At 43.7% G+C, this 14286-nt stretch overlaps 1 protein-coding gene and 1 pseudogene across 2 annotated transcripts in view; one reads left to right on the plus strand and one right to left on the minus strand.

The window, feature by feature from the left end:
* Positions 1–14286, plus strand: part of MTR (5-methyltetrahydrofolate-homocysteine methyltransferase) — a 97962-nt gene that overhangs the window by 11014 nt on the left and 72662 nt on the right. For both annotated transcript variants that reach the window (XM_070734011.1, XM_070734010.1), the window contains exons 4-8: positions 638–707; positions 2734–2826; positions 3166–3272; positions 4864–4923; positions 7623–7717. In XM_070734011.1, coding sequence (XP_070590112.1) covers positions 638–707; positions 2734–2826; positions 3166–3272; positions 4864–4923; positions 7623–7717 — 425 coding nt within the window. The remainder of the gene's footprint in view (positions 1–637; positions 708–2733; positions 2827–3165; positions 3273–4863; positions 4924–7622; positions 7718–14286) is intronic.
* On the minus strand, positions 8701–13472 carry LOC139158131 (ribosome biogenesis regulatory protein homolog; annotated as a pseudogene).

Below are 14286 nucleotides of genomic sequence, written 5' to 3' on the forward strand. Positions count from 1 at the left end.
AGACTCGGGGCGGCTAACAACAGTAATAAAAACAGCATGTAAATCCAATACTAAAACAGCTAAAAAACCCTTATTTGTAAAACCAAACGTACGTACCTACAAACAAACATACCATGCATAAATTGTAAAGGCCTAGGGGGAAAGAATATCTCAGTTCCCCCATGCCTGATGGCAGAGGTGGGTTTTAAGGAGCTTACGAAAGGCGAGGAGGGTGGGGGCAATTCTAATCTCCGGGGGGAGTTGTTCCAGAGGGCTGGGGCCGCCACAGAGAAGGCTCTTCCTCTGGGCCCCGCCAAACGACATTGTTTTGTTGATGGGACCTAGAGAAGTCCACTCTGTGGGACCTAACCGGTCGCTGGGATTCGTGCGATTTCAACTTCCCCAGGCATTGAATTATAGGTGTGGGCACTCGCGCATGCGTGATAGTGCACGCCCACGCTATTTCAGCACCCGAGGGAAAAAGGGTTCGCCATCACTGTTCTAGACAATCTGAAGACTGTTTAAAGATAGGTGATAGCATTGGAGCCTCTATATAAGATCTTTTGACTGCAGAAGTATAATGGAGGGTTCAGTGCAATGCAAATGAAGATTATTGCTTATTTTTGTATCTACCATTTACCTCCCAATCTGTTATTAGGCTTATCGGTTAAATAAAACATCAGCCCAGTTAGCTCGAAAAGCAGCTGATGACGTTACTGCAGAGACAGGTGAGTAACTTGATACACTGATATGCATTTGCATCATGAGTTATCCAGGCTTGCAAATGTGGTTTTGGCTGTGGTTTAAATCGCATTACAATTTTCCTCCAATGAATTGTGAAAAGCACATAAGGGTCATTAGTGCAGTGATACCTAATTTGCTGTCCACCTGGAAATTTGAGATATAATTACCTGAATTTTTGATTTTTGTATTTTTACTGATAACCATTTTAAGCAGTTCTTGATAATTTTTATGCCGAACTGAATTTTTAAAGGTCTATGTTCTGATGGCTTTTAATGTTGTGGGAAATAATAAATGCAGTTTGTGGAGATCATAAAAAGGCTGCTGTATTCTGGACCAATTGAAGCTCTTTAAGGACCGCTCCATGGAGAGAGCGTTGCAGAAATCTACTCGCAAGATAACCAAAACATTAAGGAAGATGTGTAATTCTGCACAACACAAAGCTGTGCAAAGGTCATGGTGCTATCTGCTCTTCAAAAAAGAGCCGTGAGTCTAGGAGAACTTCCCAATTGTTTATTGATTCTATGCAACCCTTTCTAGCGCTAGGGATGGAAAATCATTAAATCCATGAGGTCATAAAATCTAAAGCCACTGTCTCTTGCTAGATTAACCCAAAATCTTCCCCATTCAAACCCCCTACATGCATACTATGAGTGTAGAGCAGCAGTCTCCAGCCTTTCTGTCTTGACTGCCCAGTAGAGGGGAGAAGGGCTGGTTTTGTGTGAGGGTGAGCCTCTACTGCTTGTGCACATGGAGCTTTGCACCTGAGCCCAAGTGCCCATCACTCACGCAAATGGAACTGCATGTGTGCTCACTTGTCGCTTGTGTGGTCTGATTCCAAATGGGCCATTGACATGGAGTTGGGAACCCATGGCATAGAGCAGTTATGGCGAACCTTTTTTTCCTCGGGTGCCGAAAGAGTGTGGCCGGCTCCTATCGCGCATGCACAAGTGCCCACAACCATAATTCAATGCCTGGGGAGGGCGAAAACAGCTTCACCCGCCCCCCAGGAGGCCCTCTGGAGGCCAGAAACGTCCTGTTTCCCAACTTCTGGTGGGTCCAGTAGGCTCATGTTTCTCCCTCCCCAGGCTCCATAGGCTTCCCTGGAGCCAGGAAAGGTAAAAACACCCTCTCACATCCCCCTGGAAGCTCTCTGGAAGCCAAAAACACCCTCCCAGAGCCTCTGTGCAAGCCAAAAATCAGCTGGCTGGCACACACATGCATGTTGGAGCTGAGCTAGGGCAACGGCTCGTGTGCCAGCAAATATGGCTCTGTATGCCAACTGTGACACCCATGCCATAGGTTCGCCATCACTGGTATAGAGCACAGAGAAACATTGCTGCTATGGTAGAAAACCATACTGGAAATATTGACTTTGGACAAAACCACCCAATTTGGAATGAGAACAAAATCGGAATAGGTGAAGTCTTAACACAAAGTAAAAAGGATTTTCATGTTTAACACGGAAGTCAACATTTTATTTTATGTTTTTGCTGGAAGGCATTCATGGTTTTTCATTTGGGCTTTTCTTCTTAAATGGTGACATTTGGGCTTTTCTTCTTAAAATGGTGCTAAGTAGTTTGTTTTAGGATTATGCTGTTCTTTTCATAGGCTTCCTGTTGGAAATACGGTAGGAAATACAAAAAAATTGGCAGTACCATTTTAAGAGGTAAAAGAACATTCAGGGGCCATTTGTAATTCTGGGGTTACAGTTTGCCAGTAGCTATCTTTGGTTTTTCAGGATTTTGTTCATTTATAATCTAAAGCAATGGCCATTATGATCAGTTAGTATGAAGATCAGTAGAAGCAGACCTTTGCGCTCAAAAACGGTCTCTCTAGCAAGACACGTTTTGGCAGAATGGATCATCTAATCTCTGGAAGACTGTCATGGTTTTTCATTACTACATACAAATGAAGACCATAAGATCAGATATAGTCTATTATTTTGCATTTCTTTGACAATCAAAAGCTTGTCATTTAAATATTATCCTTGTGCTTTTCTCCTTTTTTAAGGAAGGAAAAGGTATGTGGCTGGGGCGATGGGCCCCACAAACAAGACCCTTTCTATTTCCCCATCAGTGGAAAGGCCTGATTATCGGAACGTTAGTAAGTATTTCCATTGATAATCTTAAAACTGAAAATGATTATTAATTTAGTTCTAATTGTAATTCTGCCATATTGATTCATTCAATAGTTCTAAATATTTTCTCACTTTTCTCACTGGCTACAGTTAATAAGTTCATAATTAATGACACATTAAAAGAACCTCAGATATTTTTTAAGTAGTCAGCAAGTGCTTAGTAATATCTGATAGTGGCCCATCTGATTGTAGCAATCTCATGTATTACCTCAAACATGAAGGCATTACGATGCAGGTTTAATTTGAAGCTGAAACTGGAAAGTACATTTTTTTCATTTTTGTAACTATTTGTTGCTGTGTTCTAGCTTTTGATGAGTTGGTAGATGCCTACACTGAACAAGCCAAAGGTCTTTTAGATGGTGGAGCAGATATCATGCTGGTGGAAACCATATTTGATACAGCCAATGCCAAGGTGAGGTTTTAAGTACCGTAGCATCTTGGAAGTTCCTAATGAGGAGATTGGACTTCCATTTGGCTGGGGTGCTGTAGGGTTTCCTGCTCAGGCAGGGGGTTGGACTCGATGACCTAACGGTCCCTTTCAACTCTATTAATAAAATAAAAATAAAAATAAATAATGCCCATTCCAATAATATGTGGAAAGGAAGTCATTGCTTATACGAATCAAGCTGTGCTGGCAGATATCATTTTATTCATTGTAAAATGAGTGATTGGTTTTCCCTTTCAGGGAAACTGAAGGTTTGAGTACTGCTATCTTATGGTTTATGGTTTTGGCAATTCAGATTTGGAAATCTGTGTCATGAGACTTTTAAAAATGTACTTTTCCCTTAGCTAAGGAGAAGTCTTAGAAATGGAATGAGAAAAGGGGATGCAATTTTTCTGGAATTCTTGTACAAAGTCAAGACAGTAGAGTGAAACAAATAGAGCCAAACCTCAATCTTTAGCCTAGTGCAGAATGCAGCTGCGAGAGCAATCATGGGCTTCCCTAGGTATGCCCATGTCACACCAACACTCCGCAGTCTGCATTGGTTGCCGTTCAGTTTCCGGTCACAATTCAAAGTGTTGATTATGACCTATAAAGCCCTTCATGGCATCGGACCAGAATATCTCCAGGACTGCCTTCTGCCGCACGAATCCCAGCAACCAGTTAGGTCCCACAGAGTTGGCCTTCACCAGCTTCCCTCGACTAACAATGTCATCTGGCGGGACCCAAGGGAAGAGCCTTCTCTGTGGTGGCCCCGACCCTATGGAACCAACTCCCCCCGGAGATTAGAATTGCCCCCACTCTCCTTGCCTTTTGCAAACTCCTTAAGACCCACTCTGCTGTCAGGCATGGGGGAACTGAGACATCTTCCCCAGGCCTATATAGTTTATACATGGTATGTTTGTGCGTATGTTTTGCTTTTTAAATAAGTTTTTTTTTAGAGTTTTTAAATATTAGATTTGTTATATATTGTTTTTATTATTGCTGTAAGCCGCCCAGAGTCTACGGAGAGGGGCGGCATACAAATCTAATAAATAATAATAATAATAATAATAATAATAATAATAATAATAATAATAATTTGCATAATAGATAAACTTTATAACATGGGACATTCTTGGACCTCTCTCTCTGAGCCTTGAAGATCTCTGTGAAGTTCATAGGCCAGCCTGACTGAAGCTTTAATTTGGGCTTAAAATAAAGTTTGAGATAGTTTGCAATTTTTTAAATGAGTTATCAATGGGTTCTCTGCTCTGCACTCAGTTGAGTTGAGGTCTTAGTAAGGCATCTGACCTGATTCAGTATGGACTCTCACATTCTATTTTGTAATAAATCCTGCAATAGGAGACATAGGGCAGCTTGTTTCTTGTGGTTGGAAATGTCTAGCAGGTTCCACTGTGATTTGCATACTTTTCTTGACTGTCCATATGCATATTTTGGAGCAGAGTTGAGCTGTAAACTTTCATTGGTTGCAATTTACCGCTTTTTTCTTCCATATGTATGAAATGAGAATTTCCTAGAGTAATGGAAATTAATTTATTGTGATATTTTCATTGGACAGGCAGCTCTCTTTGCTCTCCAAAAGTTATTCGAAGAAGAATATGAACCAAGACCCTTGTTTGTGAGTATATTCTAATTAAATTAATTATCCAGTTCTTCTGAAAAAGAGTAGATTCCCTTTTTTCTACAGGAGTTAATATGATCAAGAACACTGTGTTTTGGAGACCTCACACATTGTGTGTTAGCTTGCTCTTTCCAATATGTGCTTTATAATCGTATTAAATGATAACAAATGAATGACCTGCCATACACAGCAGTCTGAAAATGTCCCCTCAGTAATATTACCAGTGTTCCCAAATTATAAGAATCTTGCCTGGCCGCCTAATTATCTTCCTTTGGAATATGCCAGCCTTGAATGCGAGTAATTTTCACACTAAGTTATGGCTTCATTAGCTGATAAAGCTGAATTTTGAGCTCAGCAACTGTAATATGTGGCATATTTTGTCTGTCTCACATGTTCAAAAATATTTTAATTCCTGCCCAAAGTCTCTGCATACTAAAAATACAAATAAATTATAATGTTACTAAATGTGCAGTTCTGTGCTCTTAAATCAGAGGATGGGCTGCTGTTGCTGCTGAATGCCCTCATCTCCCCAGTTGTTGCCTTTACGATTGCTGTTTTAAATGTGTTGAGGTCCAGCTGGGAACTTCAATAGCAGCTGAAAATACCACATACTTCCTAAATCTTATTGATAGCTTCCTGTTCCCCACTGCTCCATACAGATAGCAGGCAACACCTCCTTCTGCCTAGAGCAGCCAGTCGGCTCGATATTGGAGTGTGTACCCTGTTTCCCCAAAAATAAGATGTACCCCGAAAGTAAGGCATGTCAGAGGTTTTGCAGAATTTGCTAATATAAGGCACCTCCCCCCCCCCAAAAATAAGGCGTAGTCAAGTTTACATACGGCTTTGGGGGCTCCTTCCCGGCGGTGGCGATGGCGGCGGCTTCGGGGACTCCTTTCCTCAGCAGTTCGTTTTGTTACCTCTAGGCAGCTGCACCAACTTTTTCCTTCCCAGTGGTGGCGGCTTCCCTTCATCATGTGACGTTCCTGGCGCTGCTGCTCCTCGAAGGGAAGCCGCCGCCATCGCCGCTGCCGGGAAGGAAAAAGTTGGTGCAGCTGCCTAGAGGTAACAAAACAAACTGCTGAGAAAAGGAGCCCCCGAAGCCGCCACCATCGCCACCGCTAGGAAGGAAAAAGTTGGTGCAGCTGCCTAGAGGTAACAAAACGAACCGCTGAGGAAAGGAGCCCCCGAAGCTGCCTGTATTGCAGCCCGCTTTACCCTTCCTGCAGCTTGGAGCACTTAGACGGTAGAGACTGGGAGGCTCTTAAGCGGGCGGCAAGGAGGGGCGTGTCAGATCCCGACTCCCATTCCATCTCACCCCATCCCCTCAGATCTTGTGGCAACTGCTTTAAGTAAGGCACCCCCCAAAAATAAGATGTAGCACAACTTTTGGAGAAAAAATTAATATAAGACAGTGTCTTATTTTCGGGAAAACACGGTAGTTGGATGTTTTGACGAGATGGTTACATCCCATCTGTCCTTGATTGACCAACGTGCTGTTGGGAAAGGTTGACCTCTGCACCTTGTGACCTGAAGCTGGGAGATGATGATTCCGCTAAGGAACATCTGTCATTGATATTAAGGGAGGGATATGTATTTAACACACATATTCTCCACAGGCTTTTGGCACTTGATCCCCCAAATTATTGTGCTGACATGAGGGCATTTGTGGCAGAAGGAGAGCAAGGAAAAACCAATCATTTTGTTTTATAAGCTTGTGATATTTTTAGGGCACAATGGGTGGCCTTAATGGAGAACTTGATGTGAACAATAATTCAGAGGATAGGCCGTTGAACTGATATTGCTGCTACTTTTGGTTCTGCTGTACGTTATTGTTTCCATAGAGACCTTAAGTGATTTTCATGTTTTGTTTTGTGTGTGTATGTAATGTGAATATATACACTGTATACCAGATTAGAAATATAACCCTAATTAAAAAAGGCTAGCAATGTTCGGAAGAAATGTCAAGCTTCATAAGGCAGAATAAAAGATAGATGAGGAGAAAAAACATATTCTTATACTGCTACAGAAAATGGACTGGTTTTTCTTTTATAAAAAATCCCTATTTGAGCAAAGTCATTAAAATTCATCTGAGTTTTTAGTATTGAATACTGATAAAAAAAATTATCCCAATGTGCTTTTTGGGTAGAGCGTCCCTCTACACGCAGTTCCCTTTAAAGTGAACTGAAGCTTCAGCCAGGGCTGGCTGTGGTTTGTGTGTATTGTAGTCCCTCAATGCACAGAAGAGATCTGGATATTGTGGTCCCCAAATGCATAAAGAAAGAATTTGAAGAAAGATGGGATGGAGGGGGGTGGGAGCGCTACTCACTTCCAATTTTGTGGCAAGTCAGATGTTTTCCACAGAAGCAATTAACATTAATTTCAGTTTAACTACACTGCTCAAAAAAAATAAAAGGAACTCTTAAACAACACAATATAACTCCAAGTAAATCAAACTTCTGTGAAATCAAACTGTCCTCTTAGGAAGCAACACTGATTGACAATCAATTTCACATGCTTTTGTGCACATTCCACTTTGTACAGAACAAAGTATTCAATGAGAATATTTCATTCATTCAGATCTAGAATGTGTTCTTTGAGTGTTCCCTTTATTTTTTTTGAGCAGTACAGTATATTATTGCACTGGTTTTAACATCGTCCTTTGCTTTTCTCCCTACTCTTCTCCTTGTGGTCAATAGGTATCCGGAACCATTGTCGATAAAAGTGGACGTACTCTCTCCGGGCAGACTGGGGAAGCATTTGTCATCAGCATATCTCACAGCCAGCCACTTTGGTGAGAAAACAGACACCTTGGATATGCTTTACAATCAGCATTGCAGTGGCAATAGATTCCAGAACCATTTTGCTAAAAGGGATTCCACAAGAAGGAGCTTGCAGAGTGGTTAATTATTGCTGTTACTTAGATTACCCACAGCCTAACATCACTGGCTTTTTTCAGAGAAGTCATGAATTCCAAAGGATGCATTTCTCCATAGGAAAATGCAGATATCTGGAGAAATCAAATCTTGTCAGGCCTACCTCTTAGTATTTATTTATTTTATTTATTTATTCAATTTTTTTAATGCCACCCTTCTCCTTAGACTCAGGGCGGCTTACAACATGTTAGCAATAGCACTTTTTAACAGAGCCAGCATATTGCCCCCATAATCTGGGTCCTCACTTCACCCACCTCGGAAGGATGGAAGGTTTGGTAGGGAAGGTTTGCCTATTTGCCGATGACTCTAAAGTGTGCAATAGGGTTGATATTCCTGGAGGCGTCTGTAATATGGTAAATGATTTAGCTTTACTAGATAAATGGTCAAAGCAATGGAAACTGCAGTTTAATGTTTCCAAATGTAAAATAATGCACTTGGGGAAAAGGAATCCTCAATCTGAGTATTGCATTGGCAGTTCTGTGTTAGCAAAAACTTCAGAAGAGAAGGATTTAGGGGTAGTGATTTCTGGAAAAGCAAGTAGGATGCTTGGCTGCATAGAGGTATAACAAGCAGGAAAAGGGAGATTGTGATCCCGCTATATAGAGCGCTGGTGAGCATTTGGAATACAGTAGAACCTCGACTTACGAATTTAATTGGTGCCGGAAGGAGGCTCGTAAGTTGAAAAGCTCATATGACGAAACATTGTTTTCCATAGGAAACAATGGAAAAGCGATTAATGCGTGCAAGCCCAAAAAGCAGCCGCAGCGGAGGCCAAGTCTCGCTCCGGGCTGTGCCCCCTCCGAGCGCTCGCCGCCTGTCCCTGTCAGCGGCCCAGCCACCTTCACCCGTCTTCGCGGAGCTGCTTGTTGACGGCGCGGGTGAGGTCCAGGGCGGGCTTCTTGCTACTCAGGCTGCGGGCCAGCTCCCGGTGCCGCTTCTTCTCCCCTTCAAGGTCGCCGCTTCTGGAAGCGCCGCTTCTTGCCGCGGGCCGTGTTGGTCTGGGCGACGGCGGGCTCCTTGGGCAGGTGAGGCTGGAAGCGGCCCCGGGAGGCGGTGGAGACGCGAGCCAGGGCGGCGACGCGGCTCATCTCGGCTCGGTCTTGGTGGCCCGTCGGGTGGAGGTCGGCGGCCGGCCGGCCCTGCTGGGCGCGCGCCAGGTTCTTCAGGTGGTTGAGCTCATTGCGCGCCACCCGCTCACGCTTCTCGTGGCGCCGTTTGGCGAACTGGTCCTCCATGGGGTCCGCTGAGTCGGGCACTTCCATGAGCCACTCACGGGAGGGGTCGCCGCCGGCTCGGCGGTAACCCCAGCGCCGCTTCCACTCTTGGGCGGCTTCGTCCCAGACAAGCGTGCCACGCTTCTTGCGAGTCGGCTGGATGCCCTTGAGGCGCGCGAACTGCTCTCACTTGGTGAGCGGCCGAGTTTTGGGCAGCGGCTTCTCCCTGGGCAGGCGCGTCGAGGGCTCGGAGGAGCCCCATCCCGGGCGGAGCAGCCTGAGGGGTCCGGTGCGGCGCTGCCTCCTCCCGTGCCCCGCCCCCGCTCGGCAATCGGCCCGGCGGCATTGCTGGCGTTCCAGGCGGACCCCCCGGCATAAGCGGCACTTTCGTGCCTCTCGGGCCGGGCAGACGAGGTGCGGCGCTCCCAAGGGGAAGGGAGAAGGTGGCGGCTCAAGCCCTTCCCCGTGCGCCCCTCTGGAGGAGCCCCTCTGGCGGTTGTCCGGGCTGGTGAAGGTGGCTGGGCCGCTGACAGGGACAGGCGGTGAGCGCTCGTATCCCAAATTTGGGCTCGTAAGTAGAACAGAAATATCCCTCCCCTCCTAGCTCGCATCTCGAAATGCTCGTATATAGAGCAGCTCGTCTGTCGAGGTTCTACTGTACTGTGTTCAGTTCTGGAGACCTCACCTACAAAAAGATATTGAAAAATTGAACGGGTCCAAAGACGGGCTACAAGAATGGTAGAAGGTCTTAAGCATAAAACGTATCAGGAAAGACATAATGAACTCAATCTGTATAGTCTGGAGGACAGAAGGAAAAGGGGGGACATGATGGAAACATTTAAATATGTCAAAGGGTTAAATAAGGTTCAGGAGGGAAGTGTTTTTAATAGGAAAGTGAACACAAGAACAAGGGGACACAATCTGAAGTTAGTTGGGGGAAAGATCAAAAGCAACATGATAAAATATTATTTTACTGAAAGAGTAGTAGATCCTTGGAACAAACTTCCAGCAGACGTGGTTGGTAAATCCACAGTAACTGAATTTAAACATGCCTGGGATAAACATATATCCATCCTAAGATAAAATACAGGAAATAGTATAAGGGCAGACTAGATGGACCATGAGGTCTTTTTTCTGCCGCCAGTCTTCTATGTTTCTATGGAAGGCTGAGTCAACCTTGAGCCTGTGATGAGATTTGAACTGTTGACTTGCAGATCTAGCAGTCAGCTTTAGTGGCCTGCAGTACTGCACTCTATCCACTGTGCCACCTCATCTCAGTATGGTTTCTTGACTGCTGGAAAGGGATTGGCACACGCGCCCACACTCTTCAGGTTGTCTAATATGGAAGTGCTCAGGGTCAATATACCAACGTTCTATCCAGTTGTGTAATCTTGATTGGCTTGGTGATTCTCTTCCTCGTCCCCTATAGTTTGCGCATGGGATATGATTCCAAACAGACCTGAAGTTTTCCTCCCTCAGTCTATGCCCACAGCTTGAAAACAGTTAATAAATACTGCCAAGCAGATGAGTACTTCAGGTTTATCAGCTGAAGAAATTAGAACAGCTGCTTTGTTTGTCCCTGGTTGACAAAATTTGTCACATCTGGTAAAGTTTGGAGATGCTTGACTTGAAGCTCCACTGCAGTTAATTCATCTCATTACACAGATGTAGCACAGCAGTCACAGGCTGAAGTCTGTTCTTCCTCCCTGTTTTTGTGTCTTGGGGGATATGACGGACCAGAAAGCAAGGAGGAATAGAGAGTCTGTATAGGGAGGTCAACCAATGAGGCTGGTAGGAAGATGGATGGAATGCTGTAATGTGGCAAAGAACCTAAAGCAAAAAGGGAGTTCTGATCGGCGAGTTAAAAAGTGTAAAAAGCTTATAAATCAGACATGACTTAACATAATTAAATGGAAATAAATTCTTTATGGATTGATATGGGAGGCACATTCGGCCCTACTTATCCTGGCTGCAGGTCTTGTTGAATAATGTTTCAAGTTTCAAGTTTTATTGGATTTATATGCCGCCCCTCTCCGAAAACTCGGGGCGGCTAACAGCAATCATAGACAGTATACAATAATAATCCAATACTAAAAGCAAATTAAAACCCCTTAATATACAAAACCGAACACACATACAGACATACCATGCATAAAATTGTAAATGCCTAGGGGGAAAGAGTATCTCAGTTCCCCCATGCCTGGCGGCAGAGTGGGTTTTAAGCAGCTTACGAAAGGCAAGGAGGGTGGAGGCAATTCTAATCTCTGGGGGGGAGTTGGTTCCAGAGGGCCGGTGCCGCCACAGAGAAGGCTCTTCCCCTGCCAAGCGACATTGTTTAGTTGACAGGACCCGGAGAAGACCCACTCTGTGGGACCTAACTGTTCGCTGGGATTCGTGCGGCAGAAGGCGGTCCCTGAGGTAATCTGGTCCGGTGCCATGAAGGGCTTTATAGGTCATAACCAACACTTTGAATTGTGACCGGAAACTGATCGGCAACCAATGCAGACTGCGGAGTGTTGGTGTGACATGGGCATATTTAGAGAAGCCCATGATTGGGTAAAATGTATATCCAACTATACTATTTGAATAACTTGCATCCATATACCCTTGCTGTCTTTTTTATTCTATTATGTACAAAAGATCATTGATCTTTTGTACAATTGGTGTCAGCCAATTTTATAGTTACTCCAGTTTGTTTTAAAAAGGTTAGTGATATGGATCATGTAGAAAAAAAATGTGGACTCTATTCATATATATTGAAGGTTACATAATACAGCTGCGTACAAAAAAATGGAGGCATTTCTGGTCAAATGGCATGTTTCAAGAAATGCTCAAATGAGCAGATGTTTGTGCAAACAACCTTTGCATGGTACAAAGCTAAATATCCAATTTTTCTGCAGATTTGAATGCAGTTGTGTTTATAGATTCTGAATGAGAGCGAATATAACAAGTGAAGAGGTTTGGACAGCTTTCTAACTATTACTTTACAACAGCTGAGTGACATCCTTTGCAAGAAGAAACAACTTCGCAATATTTCCTCTAGCTAGTTAAAAGCCTGTTTTTGTTTTTTAATCTGTTTCCTCATTTTTACTTGCAAATTCTTTTACTCAGAAATACTCTTATATCCCTCAGGGTACAATTTCATGTTTGAGATTTTTCAGTACTTTTCAAGTCTGAGGTCTATGAACACTGTTGAAAAACCATTACCTCTTCTGTTATATATAGTTCATGGTTGAGAGCAAATGCACCAAAGACAAATTTCTTGTGTGTCCAATCACACTTGGCCAATAAAGAATTCTATTATCTAGTCTTAGTCTATTGAAAGTATCTGATCTCTTTTCAGCTTCAGTGTCTTTCCTGACTAGGGAATAATAATTTCTAGGACAGTGATAGCAAATCTTTTTTAGCTCGGGTGCCAAAAAGGGGTATGCACAGGTATGCCCACACCCATAATGCAGTGCCTTCACCCCATGCATACACGCACCCGCCCTGTACTGCCCTACCCCTCCCGTGTATGCGCAAGGGCCTCACTGAAGCCTCCAGATTTTTGGTAGGCCTGTTGAGCCATATTTTGCCCTTCCCAAACTTTAGAAAAGTCTCCAGAGCCTGTAGAGGATGAAAAAAGGGCCCAATGGACCTACCAGAAGTTGGTCCTTCCAAAAGGCCCATTGGATCCATTTTTCGCCCTTCACAGGCTCCAGAGGCTTTCTTAAAGTCTGGGGAGTGCAAAAACGGCCTCCCTCATATTCTAGAAGTCCGAAAATCAGAAAGCCAGCACACACATTCACACTGGAGCTGACATTAGGGCAAAGCCTTACGTGCCCTCAGATATGGCTCCGTGAGCCACTTGTGGCACGCCTGTCATAGGTTCGCTAACACGGTTCTAGGATATACTGAATTTCTTTTGCTGTTCTTATGATATCCTTTGGCTGCTGTAGATATGCAGTGCATAATAGAATGTTCCTTGTGCTTAATTATTGTTTTGTATTGAGACAGCTGTCCTAGGTAGATTATAGTTCAGGTGATCCTTGCTTAACAACACCTGGGACTAGCAATTTCATTGCTAAGCAACATGGGTTTCAAGTGAGACATCGCATGACCATTGTGTGAATATATTACTGCCGGCTTCACCATCGTTGGAAGCAGGGTGTGAAGTGCACAAATAGCAATTGCATGACCACAAGGCACTGCAAATTGCCTGAATCTTGATCACCTGATCATGGGGTGCTGCGATGGTCATAAGTGCAACAACTGGTTGTAAAGTTACTAGTTCAGCACCATGGTAACTTTCAATGGTTGCAACACAGGACAGTTCAGTGATAGGTAGTACTCTATCAGTGAGGGCAAAGCTTTTGGGGTTTGTGTGCCAAAAGGGGGGTCGCAGGAGGGTCATGTACATGTATGTCCACACCCATAATTCTGTGACCCATTCCCGTGCAGGCACATATGACCCTCCTGGCACACAATGGCACACCCTTTTTTCGCTTCCCCCAGGCTTCAGAGCCTTTCTAGGAGCCCAGAGAGGGCGAAAACAGCCTTCTCCATCCTTCCTAGAGTCCAGAAATGGCCAATTTCCCTGCTTTAATAATAATAATAATAATAATAATAATAATAATTATTATTATTATTATTATTATTATTATTATTATTATTATTATTTATTAGATTTGTATGCCGCCCCTCTCCGAAGACTCAGGGCAGCTCACAACAGTAATAAAAAGGCAATAGAACAATAGAACAAATCTAATAATAAAAAAATATATAATTTTCAATTATATAACTCTGGTACTTTTATCTTCATTTCACCAGGTAATTCCTTAATCTCATCCAAAAATGAGATTAAGATGCATATCTGAACTAGCACTAGGGTTAGAATTTCCAGAATTCCATAATTCCAAATCATAGCACAAAGACATTACATTATATTTGGATGACATTATGAATTTGTTCATGCCTCTTCCGAGTTCCTGAGTCTATAAAGGACACCCCACAATAGGAACAAGGATAGGGCTTCTCTCCAGTATGGATACGTTGATGTCGCTGTAATGAACCTAAACGTGTAAATGTGTTGTTACATCTGTTCCAGCAGAAAGCCTCTGGGGAGGTGTGGAAGGCCGTTTTTGCCCTTCCCTGGCTCCTAGAAAGGCTTTGAAGTCTTAGGAGAGCAAAATGACAGAACTTCTGGTCCAACTGGAATCTCGCAAACAGAATGT

The sequence above is a fragment of the Erythrolamprus reginae genome, chromosome 1 (assembly GCF_031021105.1).
Source record: "Erythrolamprus reginae isolate rEryReg1 chromosome 1, rEryReg1.hap1, whole genome shotgun sequence".
NCBI classification, from domain to species: Eukaryota; Metazoa; Chordata; class Lepidosauria; order Squamata; family Dipsadidae; genus Erythrolamprus; species Erythrolamprus reginae.